The sequence below is a fragment of the Montipora capricornis genome, chromosome 9 (assembly GCF_036669925.1).
Source record: "Montipora capricornis isolate CH-2021 chromosome 9, ASM3666992v2, whole genome shotgun sequence".
Classification (NCBI taxonomy): domain Eukaryota; kingdom Metazoa; phylum Cnidaria; class Anthozoa; order Scleractinia; family Acroporidae; genus Montipora; species Montipora capricornis.
In genome coordinates this window covers 15,505,717-15,518,216 of record NC_090891.1, presented here as the reverse complement: position 1 = coordinate 15,518,216, position 12,500 = coordinate 15,505,717, and the positions used below count along the sequence as shown (strand labels likewise).

At 40.1% G+C, this 12,500-nt stretch overlaps 1 protein-coding gene across 1 annotated transcript in view; it reads left to right on the top strand.

Moving 5' to 3' along the window:
- LOC138015234 (uncharacterized) overlaps positions 1-12,500 on the top strand; it is a 24,307-nt gene that overhangs the window by 9,809 nt on the left and 1,998 nt on the right. The window contains exons 4-7 of the mRNA XM_068862198.1: positions 3,893-4,023; positions 4,352-4,470; positions 4,947-5,079; positions 5,439-5,535. Coding sequence (XP_068718299.1) covers positions 3,893-4,023; positions 4,352-4,470; positions 4,947-5,079; positions 5,439-5,535 — 480 coding nt within the window. The remainder of the gene's footprint in view (positions 1-3,892; positions 4,024-4,351; positions 4,471-4,946; positions 5,080-5,438; positions 5,536-12,500) is intronic.

The following is a 12,500-nucleotide window of genomic DNA, read 5'->3' as shown; positions in this document are numbered from 1 at the left end:
TAAAATACTAAAACTTAAGTCCAGGCTCTCACCGCTCAACATCATCATCAGAGACGGATAAGATCATATCATATATCTTGATTTACCTTTGGATTTCTAGAGTAGCTTCAGTTGGTGTAGCTAATCTCTCCGAGCATTTACCCTCCCAACCATCATACACCACAGAAGACAGACCACAACACCGAGAACTACCGTACATTCCCTACTCTTTACGGCAAGTGTGTGGGTTCTTTTACATCCCACAGGATTATGAACATTGAAGGGTTGTGAGATGGGGCCCACGGTTGATTGTCCTTATCTGAGAAGACTAGAGAGTCTAGCCATTGGCAATCCCACCACTAGTACAAAACTGATGAAATTCTGCTGCCGTAAACTGTGGCCCATTGTCAGATACGATGATTTCTGGAAGACCGTGCCTGCTGAAAATGTCATGCAATGTTGTAACAGTTGATTTCTTTTGTATTTGTCATTCTGATTACTTCTGGGTATTTGCTATAAGCATCTACAACAACAAGGTAGGTAGTCATCCAGAAATTGGTCCAGCAAAATCAACATGAATTCGAGACCACGGCCATGCTGGAAAAGTCCAAGGATGAATTTGAACAGTGTGTGGGTCTGATCTCATTAACTGGCATGTGCTGCATGGAGACACAGTGTTTTCAATGTGGGAATCAAGGTTGGCCACACACATAAGATGTAACTACAGATTTCATTCGAGATATCCCGGGGTTGGTGTCTTGCAGCTCTTGCAAAACTTTCTCTTGGAGTGAAGGAGGGACAATAACACGAGTACCCCACAACATACACCCTTGCTGTGTGCTTAACTCATCTTGCTTGTTCTGAAATGGAACCAGTGCAGGATCTACTGTGTGTAGCCAGCCACTAATGATTTACTTGTACACTTGGGACAAGGCTGAATCCACTTGGGTCTCTTTCTTAATCAGCTGACTGGTAACACTGGTAACAACTTCAATGTCCAAGAAATAGCATTCAGTGTTTTCACATTTGGGTGACCATGTCTGTGGTAAGGGAAGACGAGACAAGCTGACGGCATCTGCATGGGCTCCAGTGCTGTGATACTCAATTCTTTAATTGTACGAAGCAAGAATGAGTGCCTATCGTTGAAGTCGAACTGCTGAATGGGCAGGAACAGGTTTCTGGGGACCCAAAAGTGTCAGCAAGGGTCGATGGTCAGTTAAAATTGTAAAGAGACAACCATATAGATATTTTTGGAACTGTCTCAATCCAAAGATGATCCTGAAGGCCTCCTTTTCTTTTGCATTTTGTTGAGCCTGGGTTAAAGTGCATGAAGAACAAGCCACAGGTCGAAATTGACCATCAATCTTGTGAGACAGGACAGCGCCAGCGCCATAAGATGAGGCATCGCATGATAGAAAGAGGGATAGTGAATTGTCATAATGAAACAATGTCTGGGAGTCAAGCACAAGCTGCTTGGCTGCCAAAAATGCATCATCTTCAACTTTCTACCATCTCCATAATGTACCCTTCTTAAGGAGTTGATGTAAAGGCGCCAACACTGTGGAATGATGAGGCATGAACGGTGAGTAAAACATAAGAAGTCCAAGGAAAGACTTCAAAGCAGTCACATCTTTGGGTCTGGGGGCATCACGGATGGCCTTAAGTTTGTCTTCCATTGGGTGAAGACCCTCTCCATCTATCACATGACCAAGATACACCACTGATGATTGAAGAAATTTACACTTTGTCTTGTTCAGCCTGAATCCGATACTAAGAAGTTGCTCCAAAACCAAGGAGAGCGTGCGCAGATGGTCCTCTTCATCTGTGCCCACAACCAGGATATCATCTAAACGACTAACAGCCTTTGGAATGTCTGACAACAAACCGTCCATGATTCTTTGAAAAATAGTGGGACCAGAATGGATACCATTAGGAAGTCTTTTGAATGCGAACAACCCAATGTGGGTATTGATTGTAGGGTAAGACTCTGATTCTCTTGCAAGTGGTACTTGGTGATAGGCTTGCTTCATATCAAGGACACTAAATACAGTGCATCCTCTAAGAGCAGTATGCATGTCCTCAATCTGAGGCATAGGATACATTTCAACACGTGCACTCCCATTGTATGTTACACTAAAATCACCACATACACGAACATCATCACTGTCTTTCTTTCCAACTACTACAATAAGCACAGCACTGCTTGCAGATGACACTCGTTCAATCACACCATCTCTTTCCATTTTAAGAAGAGCATTCTCCACCTTGGATTGCAAGGCATAAGGAACAGGTCTGGCGTTGTGAAATTTTGCTTCCTTACTTTCAATTAGCACAACTGGTTTCCCAGTGTAACATCCAAGTTGAGGCTGAAATAATTCATCGTTCTGCTCAAGTACTGAATTCACTGATGGGGACAACTGTTGTTGCTGGACTTGAAGGGTCTCTTTAGCCGCAATCTCATTGGCTACCTGGAGAGCCTCTTGAAATGTTTGATGTTGGCTCAAGAGTTTCTTGCATGTCGCCGGATTGCGGATTCCACACACGAACTGGTCGCGGAGAGAGCGATTCAAAAATTCACCAAAATTACAAGTGGACGCCAAATGCCTCAATCGAGCGCTGTAAACAGACACGCTTTCATTTTCCTCTTGACAGCATCGGTGAAATCTATAAGATTCAGCAACTTCCAAACGTTTTGGCTTAAAGTGTTCTTGTAGTAATTCACATAGTGCCTCAAATGTTTTCCCTTTAGGATTCTTGAGTATCAGGTATTACCGGTAATGAGTCAATGAGTCAATGAGTTAGTGCAGTTACCCTAACCCATAACATGAAAGTTAAAATTTCAGAGAGTGCTTAGGCCTAATCACTGAAATGAGGGCCTAAGGCTTAATCAAATAAATTATTGCTACATTGACTGTGAGTCTCATTGACTCATTGACCATTTGTCTCATAAATCATAGGACCTCAGGATTCTCAGGACTACACAAATCGCGAAGAGTACCATAAGTCTTCTTACCAATTGCAGAAATCATTACAGCGACTTTTTTCTAACCGGCTTCCTGAACAACAGCCGCAGTAGCATCAGCAGCACATTTGCCAATATCATTAGCTACAAAAAACTGGTCAAGTCTTTCTAGGTAAGAGGTAAAAGTCCAAGAAGAAGGGTCGAATTCCCCAACAGAACCAAGAAGCAGTGAAGCCATGGCAGCAAACAAACGAGCTAGCACGTGCGCATAAACACAAACCAACAAAACAAAGAAGGAGATTTTCATCCAAGTACCGAACAGTAGAAATAAGCAGTTTCCCTCAAAACGATTCCATCCTCCTCACCAGATGTTGTATCCCAGCAATTGCAGTCAATTGAATAGATCACAATACTTCTTTTAATCAAAACAACTCTTCAACGACCCTCACGCATGCTCAGTTACAACTGATTACATAACAAAGATCCCATTATGTAACTGTCAGTTACTGGCAATATTTCAGGTGTATAATTACTTTAAGGGCCAGAAGGGCATTCACACTTAGCCCAGAAAGCTTGATTTACAGAAAGAAACTGGCATCTTCACGCTGTTATTCATATACCTTTTGTGTTTTTGTTACTTATCTTTACTAATTAAGACAGGAAAAACTTTCATACAGTCAGGCTTAATTGTAAGGCATTTACAGGCACTTTACAGTACTTTGCCCATGTACGTTTTGTAAGGATTTATTTGGGACTTTGTTTTGCCTAAAATTAATAATTTTAGTATTGCAGAAATTATTTAACGGCTTCCCTAAAATTTTACTGTCTAATGCCAACATTTTACATTATTTTCCTGCTCAATGGGGGCCACTCGTCATGGGTAAAATGGTTAAAATACACAAGTTACTTGATTTTGCTTTTAAGCAAGCCTTCTTTCCTTCTTCCTCTTAGGTTTATTAGGAGTGTTACAGTATGGTGTACATATAAATGGCTATTTCACAGATCAAAGTGGACAATTCTTTATGTGGGTGGCAAGGAGAAGCCCTACGAAACAAACTTGGCCAAGTAAACTGGATCAAATAGTGAGAATTTTATTCCATCAAAATGTTAATTTAAAGTAATTAAATCATGATGGTTACTGAAAGAAAATATCAACTTCACCCTTGAAAGCTGTTATATACATGTTGACCTCTTTGCAGATGTAAAGTAGCCATCGCTAATTCTGTTTTTTTAAATAGACAACTAAAGAAAGCTAGTTGAAGCTGTTGGACATACATTCCACAGTACATGTATGGGATGGGCTGTGTTGAATGAATAGACTTCTAATTGCCTATAGTTTAATGATATTTAGATAGACTTGAAGTGTTTTGGTTATTGCATGCGTGCTAATTGTTTTTGTATAATGATTAGGTAGCTGGTGGTATTATCTGTGGTGAGAAAATTGAGGAAACACTAATCAGAGAATGTGCAGAAGAAGCATCTATAACAGAGGAGCTTGCTAAAACAGCCACTCCTGCAGGATGTGTGAGGTGCAGCAAACCATGCAAAAAAATGTTCGAAGGCTCTAGCTGACCCATCAGCTTTCATGCTGTCTTTACAGCACAATGCTTGAACATTACATAGAAAAAAAAGTTAACAGAACTTTTTCTTAATAATCCTTACAATAATTAATGATGATGTTAAGAAACAAAAAGATGATTTGCTTGCCTTCCAATGGACTTCACAGTCATTTTTTTGCAAATAGAAATCAAATTCAAAGTATTTTTTTTGAAACATTTGAACCTACAGTATCTTTTGCAAACTTTGGGTGGTATGTTAAGTTTAATATACTCCAACATGTACATGCAATGTTGATCTAAGCAAGGTTTGTTTTAATTTTGTCGAACAGATCTTTAAATCATGTGCCATTCTACTCAGCTATTAATGTACTTTTTTCTGGAAGGTACCATTACATTGTGTTATGGAATGTCTTTTTCAAACTTTGGTATTCTCTGTTAACCGACAGCTACTTCTTTGAAGATGAGAGAGGTTTATTTCCAGAGATACAATTTGTATATGACTTAGTACTGCCTCAGACCTTTCATCCCATCAACAGTGATGGAGAAGTAGATGAATTTTATTGTTGGCCCATTGACAAGGTTTGGCATGTTTTTATTGTTGATGATGACTAAAATGGTGACAGCAACGTTTTCCAATACAATGCAGTAAAACTAGTGGAGCATTTTTTGCTTCCTCATACATGTATTTGAAAGGGCCATGGCAATTTTATGATCTTTGGTCGAACCTGCATGGTTTTATGTGGCAACTGTTTCAACATTCTACCCTTTGAGCAGACTGTGGATTCTTGTCTCTTAATTATCTGCTTGAAACAAGAACCTGTATAGAGGACTGTTAACTGATTGAAAGTTTGTTGGATATAAATTTATATTAATTTACTAAAATTATAGTTTTGGATCACACTTAAATGATTCCCTTTATATGTTTTTTTCTTCTCCAGGTGAAGAATAAGTTAGCTACAGATGACTTCAAACCAAACTGTGCCCTTGTTGTGCTTGACTTTATGATTCGCCATGGTTTTGTGTCACCTGATAATGGTAATTTTAAGCTTTCCTTGTGCTAACCTTACACAGCAAAGAATTTAAATATTTGTTTCTTCAATACTTGACAACCAGCTGGTTTACATTTGTTTCTTAGGAAAGAAAATTAATATGATCACCATCAGCATGAGCAATGGCAGTTTGTTCGAGTGGTCAATGTGCCTGACTTGCAAACCAAACCAAATGGGCTCTATGCCCACTTTTGTTCTGGGTAATTGTTTGTCCACTCCTGTGCTGCACTTTTATAAACATGCAGACATGTAATTGATCCACTTCGCATTAGTTAGCACTCCTAAAGATTCATGTTTTTTTGTTTATTTGCATCATTTTGTTTCATAGGCACTGAAAAGCCCTGGAGAGGGGTGGTCAATTTATTGTTATTGATACTATTTATTTATTTTTTAAAATTTATTTTAACAATTGCTGTTATCTTACTGTATCTATATTGATACGTATGACATTTTTCTCACGTTTGATATCAGTTTAACGCAGGACTAATTGTCATTTTTACTGAGGCTTTTTTTGAAATTTGTGCATAGGTGTTTATGGGATTGTGATAAAGGATTTATTTACTATTAAACTTTTGCTATTATAATTATGCCACCGAGTACCGGCTCTCTCCTCCTACTCAAAGTTCAACCGATAGATTTGGAATTTAATGGGAGGTGAAGTTACTGCAGTGGAATTGCTTTGTAGGGTTTCTCGAGACTTTTCTAACATGAGTATAAGTGCTGTCAGAAGGGGCTTGGTTCTGTCGTGCCAAGGAACAGCGGCTAGCAACTACACACCAATTGTATGTTTTCCATTGATGTGGAAGCTTCTCGGTGGGGTCTTTGAGGAGAGGATTTATGGGTATTTGCAGAGTAATAGGTTTTTTTCAGATGAGCGGAGGGGGAATAGGAAAAGGTCGCGAGATAGTGTTGGGTAAAGAGGGGATCAAACATGGAATATTCCTGGGGACTCCTTGTTTCCACTGTTGTTTATTCTTGTGATTTTCCCTCTCACCATGTTGTTGAAAAGGGAAAACATTGGGTACAAGCTTGGGAAGGATCAGAGGTTGATGAATTTGAAGCTGTATGGAAGGTCTCAAGAAGACATGGAGAGTTTAATCAATGTTGTGCCGGATTTTCATGGGACATGGGGATGGAGTTTGGGCTGGACAGGTGTGCTTTGTTGGTGTTGAAGCAAGGGGTGAAGGTTCGTTGCGAAGGAATTTTGTTTCGGGATGGTCAGGTGATGGATGAAGTTGACGAGAATGGGTGTAAGTACTTTGGTTTGTTGATGATGGTGGAGGCACGGTGGCGTAGGGTCGCTAGTTGGATGCCTAGCTCAAGCATCGTGTTGTGTCCTTAGACAAGAGACTTTTCTCCACACTCTCCCTTCATCCAGGTGTATAAATGGGTACCAGGACTTGGTCGAGGCATGTGGAGTGAGTAGGCATACTTTTGTTGCTAAATGTTGTTTTTGGCTTTTAAATTGCATGAATTCCAAACGAAAAGCTAGAAAGGGCAGTGATTCGAGTGCGAGCAGTATTTCGCCAGTAGAGAAACGAGCAAGGGAGTTCAATTCGAGTATATAAGCTCTTCGCCTGAACTAATGTGTGTTTTTGAAATGTCGGAATCTCTGAAGTCAACGCTGGATATCATCCTGACAAGGCTGGAAACTATAGATAGGAAACTTGAAGACATTACTACCGCATTGTCTCACCTGGAGAGCAAATTTGTCAAATTAGAAGGCAGGGTGGAAAAGCTGTAAAATGATCATTCGACCACGATGGTCGCCGTAATAGAGTTACAAGACAGCCTCCAGGAATTAAGTATACAAGTTAACGAAGCGAGAACGGAGAAAAAGAGCACTGTAAAAACAAGTGCAAGGAGTTGGAAAAAAACAAATTATTATATGCTAAAGTGAATCAAAGACGAGAAAATCTGCGCTTTTATGGCATTGAGGAGGTGAAAGACAATGAAAACTCTTGCAGTGTGTAGAATTTCAGCATGTCCACAGGATTGGAAAACCTCACGAAAAGGAAGGCCTAGGGTGATTATTGCTCGGTTTCTAAGATGTGGCGACAGGGATCTCATTTTCTCAAAAGTAAATTCTTTAAAGAATTCTGGTACAAGGTTTCTGCAGATTTGCCGAGAGAAATTGTTAATCGAAGGAAACTCCAATCGAAGAAGTTGATTGAAGCGAGGAAAGCGGATAAGGTTGCCTTTTTAGTCGCGCTGAACCTGATAAATTTCTTACTGATGGAGTTTTAAACCCAGCCTGTTTAATTTAATTGGTTACATTAGCGCCCAACTACTTAATCGCTCGATATTTGCTGTCCCTTTCCAGTCACAGCTTGAATATGTCAGCCTGCGTTTTTGTTGCAAAAAGGAAAGGGGTGGGGCAAGTTCGAACGATCTTTTTTTTTCTCCTCTCTGCTCAGTTTCTTAATTTATTTGCTGTTTACTTTTGTTTTACGTTTTGCGTAAGTTACTTTCCTCGAGTCGTTCTAGCGTGGCAAAACTGAGTCTCTGGTCCCCTTTTAAATATGTCTTGGTGTACTAGTACTAGCTTTCCCTTTTGCATTTTTGCTTAAAAGCTACAGTCTCGGTCACAAATGTTGTAACACAGACGGCAATTTGCCCCCTCTCCCCCTTCAATGTTGATGTTTATGGGTTTTAATTGCAAAAAACAACCAGTAAATGCAACACTGATTGGAGGGAGGAGGAGGGGTACATTATTAACAGCTTTGATGCGCTTCACTTTCTGTTCAAGCGAAGTGTTACAACTATTTATGACCGAGATTGTCTGGGTGTTGAATGACGCAATTCAGATAACAAAAAGCGCCACGACTAATGTATTCTGTAGCGGTTGCTTTCATGGGACTTTCGTAATTAAAATATGTCGAAGCATGTTTAGTTACATTTAAGATTGATAGAAAGAGTTGACTTGTTGCTAAAAGGGAAAGATATCTTGTAGATTTAGGAGCGAAAAGCTGCACAAGCGTAATGGCATATAATTGAACCCTGTTTCGATATTAAACGTCACACGGCCAAGAGCGGCTTTTTACTGAAGCCACGTTAGATTGAAGGACTTTCCGATCGTAAAGTTCCTGATTTTTGTGATATTTCAACAGCAACGGTTGAAAGAATTTCCAAAGGAAATAGGAACACTCCCGCGTGTTTAAAAAACTTCCTCAAAAGGAGGGCGTAAGTTCAAGTAACACACTGAGAAGTCACCTCATTTGCTGTGTCAGGTTCCTGCGAAAAAGAGGCGGGACTTCTACCTGTAAAAGAATAGACACTGTGACATAATGATCCGAAAGAGGGGACTGGTGGTATCAAGTATTATTTATTACCTTAATAATTATCTCGTTTTCAGCTCCATAGCGTACAACAGTAAATGTTCTCTTTTTGGTGTGTATTAAAGTACACCCTTACACCGGTGGAGTATGTAGAAAAAAGGTTGTTGGTTTCATCATAAGGTTGCAAGTACTATTTTAAACGATTTGTCTTTGTACTTTTTTACTTAACAATCAATTGTCTTGTTGTTTTGCCTTTCAATATGTATTGAAATTATAGCTCTGCAAAGAGAAAGTTATATTTACTAGTATATTCCCTTAGATAAAGGACTCCACCCGTTGACTTGTAGAAAATTGCTTGTGCAAACGATGATCATCACCATTGTGATCACGGTACACCGTCACCGTTTCTTCCAAAAGTATTCACGCTTCCTTTAAATCGGTCTTGTTTGCCCAATTGTTTACTAGAAAATAAGCACTGGAACACAACTTAACAATAGCGAGATTTTCAAGTCGTTTGCCTTTTTTTTTTTCTTCAAAATCTCAACGGTACACCATAGTGATCCGTTGTCAGTAAATTAATTACAGTCTACTGAAATTATTTAGCAATGAACGGATCACCATGGTGTACCATTGCAAATAAGCCTAAGAAATGCGCTGTTGTGATTTCTACTAATTGTGCTTACACATAGTAATAGACCTTTTTACCGATACGGCGGCCATTTTGATTTCTATTGTGTCGACTAGCTATTATGGGGTGTCCTCTTTCTGTTCAAGCGAAGTGTTACAACTATTTATGACCGAGATTGTAGCTTTGTAAGTTAATTGTATTTCTCATTATTGTGAGTAATGTTAGTATTTGTAAATAATGTTGTACTGTAAATGAGTAAGTAATGTTATATTAAAAGAACTAAAACAATTTTAAAAAAATTGATGGGTACCGTCGATATACTGCTGGGGATAACCCTGCATTGGACTAACACCCCATGCTATCCAAACCAGGATGAGCCCTGGCCGTAATGGGCCCTATCTGGCTCGCATGCGACTTTACCTTTAACTGCTCTTGTTGTTGAGTGCGGACATTGTGCAAGAAGAAGAAGGTCAAGCAGGAGTATTTGAGCAGGATCAAACTGGTGGTGAGGTCAAAGTTGTATGGTGGGAATTTTATTTGGGTGATACTGAAATACATGGGCTATAGGTGTGATGAGGTACAGTGCGGGGATTTATGTTTGGAGAGATTGAGAACTGTGGACAATGGATGCATGATTGTGTGAAGAAGGAGGAACTTGGTCTGTTTGGCTATGTCCAGCTAAGTGTCGAGTGACGGAAGTAGTCAGGCTGCTAAGTGCAAAATTTTGACTGGATCTATACAGAGTGGATAAAAGGACCAAACTTTTCACACAGCTTCTTTAGGGTATACCTAACAACTTTAGGACTGGTACCCAAGAAAATCCTTTGTCTTTCCCATAGATGGTTTTAGGGTTAGGGTTAGGGTTTAGGGTTAGGTTAGGGTTAGGGTTACCTGGTTACCAAGCTCGGGTGTAAAAAAAGATGTTTTGGGCTTACATTGAAGATTAAAACTTCATGACAACTACTTGTATTGAGGCAAAGGGGGTTACACAGCTTTCATTGGTATTTTTGGTAAGCTTTTGAGAAAACATTAATTCCCAAGACACTTTTTGGGTGTGCCTTTCTGTAACGGATGATGTCCTTTTAGATGTTGCGGGACTGACGTTATCATTTCATGTTCACAATACCTCCTTGTTGTGTTGACACCCTGGTAGTGTTAATATTACCTTTCATTAGGAACGAAATATATCCTGTTAATGCTAATGAAAGAATTTGAACGTTTCTACCCACACAAAATGCAATTCAGATATCAACATTGTCCTTCACTACTTTCAGGTCCTAGCACTTTCCCATAAGTATTCCCAGTTGAACACATCACCATGTCAACAGTCCTCCAGACTGCTGTGGTTGCACCATCGCGCAAAGCAAGAAGTTAGTTAACAACAATTCGCGTAATGACGCTTCCTTGCCAGGATTGCAGTTGGGCAACGGGTTCGTTGGTCCACAAGAAGCACAAGAACAAAAGCCGATTTGTTCTTGTGCTTCTGCAAAGTGGTTCAATATCATATTGAACCACTTCAGAAGCCTTAAGAATAACTTGATCTTATTCTTAACCCTGTATCTATTGACTGATTTTGCCACTCCAAGATCCTTTAGATGATTTTCTTACGTGTGGAATTCTCAGAGAACGAACAACAGGATTCCAGTTTCCTCCGAATTTTCGATGTAATAGACTAGCTCAATAAATGCCGTCATTTGTTAATTTTTTCGTGCTCCTCAGCTTCCAATACCTCTGTACGTGTTTTCTTCTTTTCATGGAGTTGTGTTCGTAATGCCTTTAAGCATTTCGCATTATACTTCGCCTAGCTAGTAGCCGAAATTGTTGTCACTCGAACTCGGTAGTGATATGAAGACTTCTATCTGCTTCTGATCTGCCGGAAAACCTCTGAAGCGCCCCAGCACTGTCTCCCTCATCACAGAAAATGCACTTATCAGTGGCACTAGCTTTGCATTTGATGGATGGTCTGGTAACGGGCACGTCTTTTTCAGCACACCGGCTACCTCTTTGTCTGTCTTTTTTTAGCTTGCACAGGCCAAATTTCAAGGGATATGACAGATGCCATTAAGCTTGATGACCCGCATTGACTTACAAGATCGTCAACAGTAGTCGTTTCAGTAGTCTCCATTGGAGACTTAAGATGCTTTCCATTTGACCGATTTGACCGGCCGCCAGACCGAACATTTGGAAGAACTAACTCTACAACACTTTCAAATTAAGGCACTTCGGGGAGGATATATACTCCTCCTCAAAAATGCGAGGGATTATCATACAAGTTTTCCTTCTCATTGTTGCATGTTCCTTGGAAACTGACGGGTCTGGGCCGTGATTTTTTTGATAATGATGAAAACAAATAGGGCTACGTTTTGGTGACGTAAGGAGATCACTTCGGAAAGAAATAAAGGAAAAAATTAAAGTTTTGAGATTTTTACTATTGGGAACCCACCCCACCCTATTTCTGCAAAATGACTGTCTCGGTAAAACCACTCACAGAAAAGGTCAAACTGGGCACCGGTCCTAATATTGATTAATATGCCCTAATCAACAGTCATGCAAATTTTGACGCCTTTGCCCGTTCTCTGTAGATCGTATCGTCTGCCTACCTGACTAAAGGTCGTTGGAAAGACGTTGCAGATGAGGGAAATGAAGATTGAGTACAAGAGGCGGGTGAAGAAGGCAAGGAAGGTGAAGTGTGGGGAAAAGAGGTTGCATAGGATGTTTATGAGGGATGTCAGTGAAGTGGCTGATGAGAGGTCGTGGCAGTGGCTTTTAGCTGGGTATTTGGGGAAGGAATGTTTTTTTTTTCGGGCCATGATTGAGAAGGAGTGTAGAAGTGAGGAGTGCGTGGCAAGAAGGTGGAGTTGGTTGGGCATGTGGCGAGTGGCTGTACTGGTTTGGCATAGACTAAGTATCAGAGGAAGTATAATTGGATGGGTTGAGGGTGTACTGGGAGCTTTGCCGGAAGTAGGGTGTGAAATGTGATCATGTGTGGGATACAGAAGTTTTTGATAAAGTGAGAATTTTGGAGGATGGGTATGTGGAGATTTG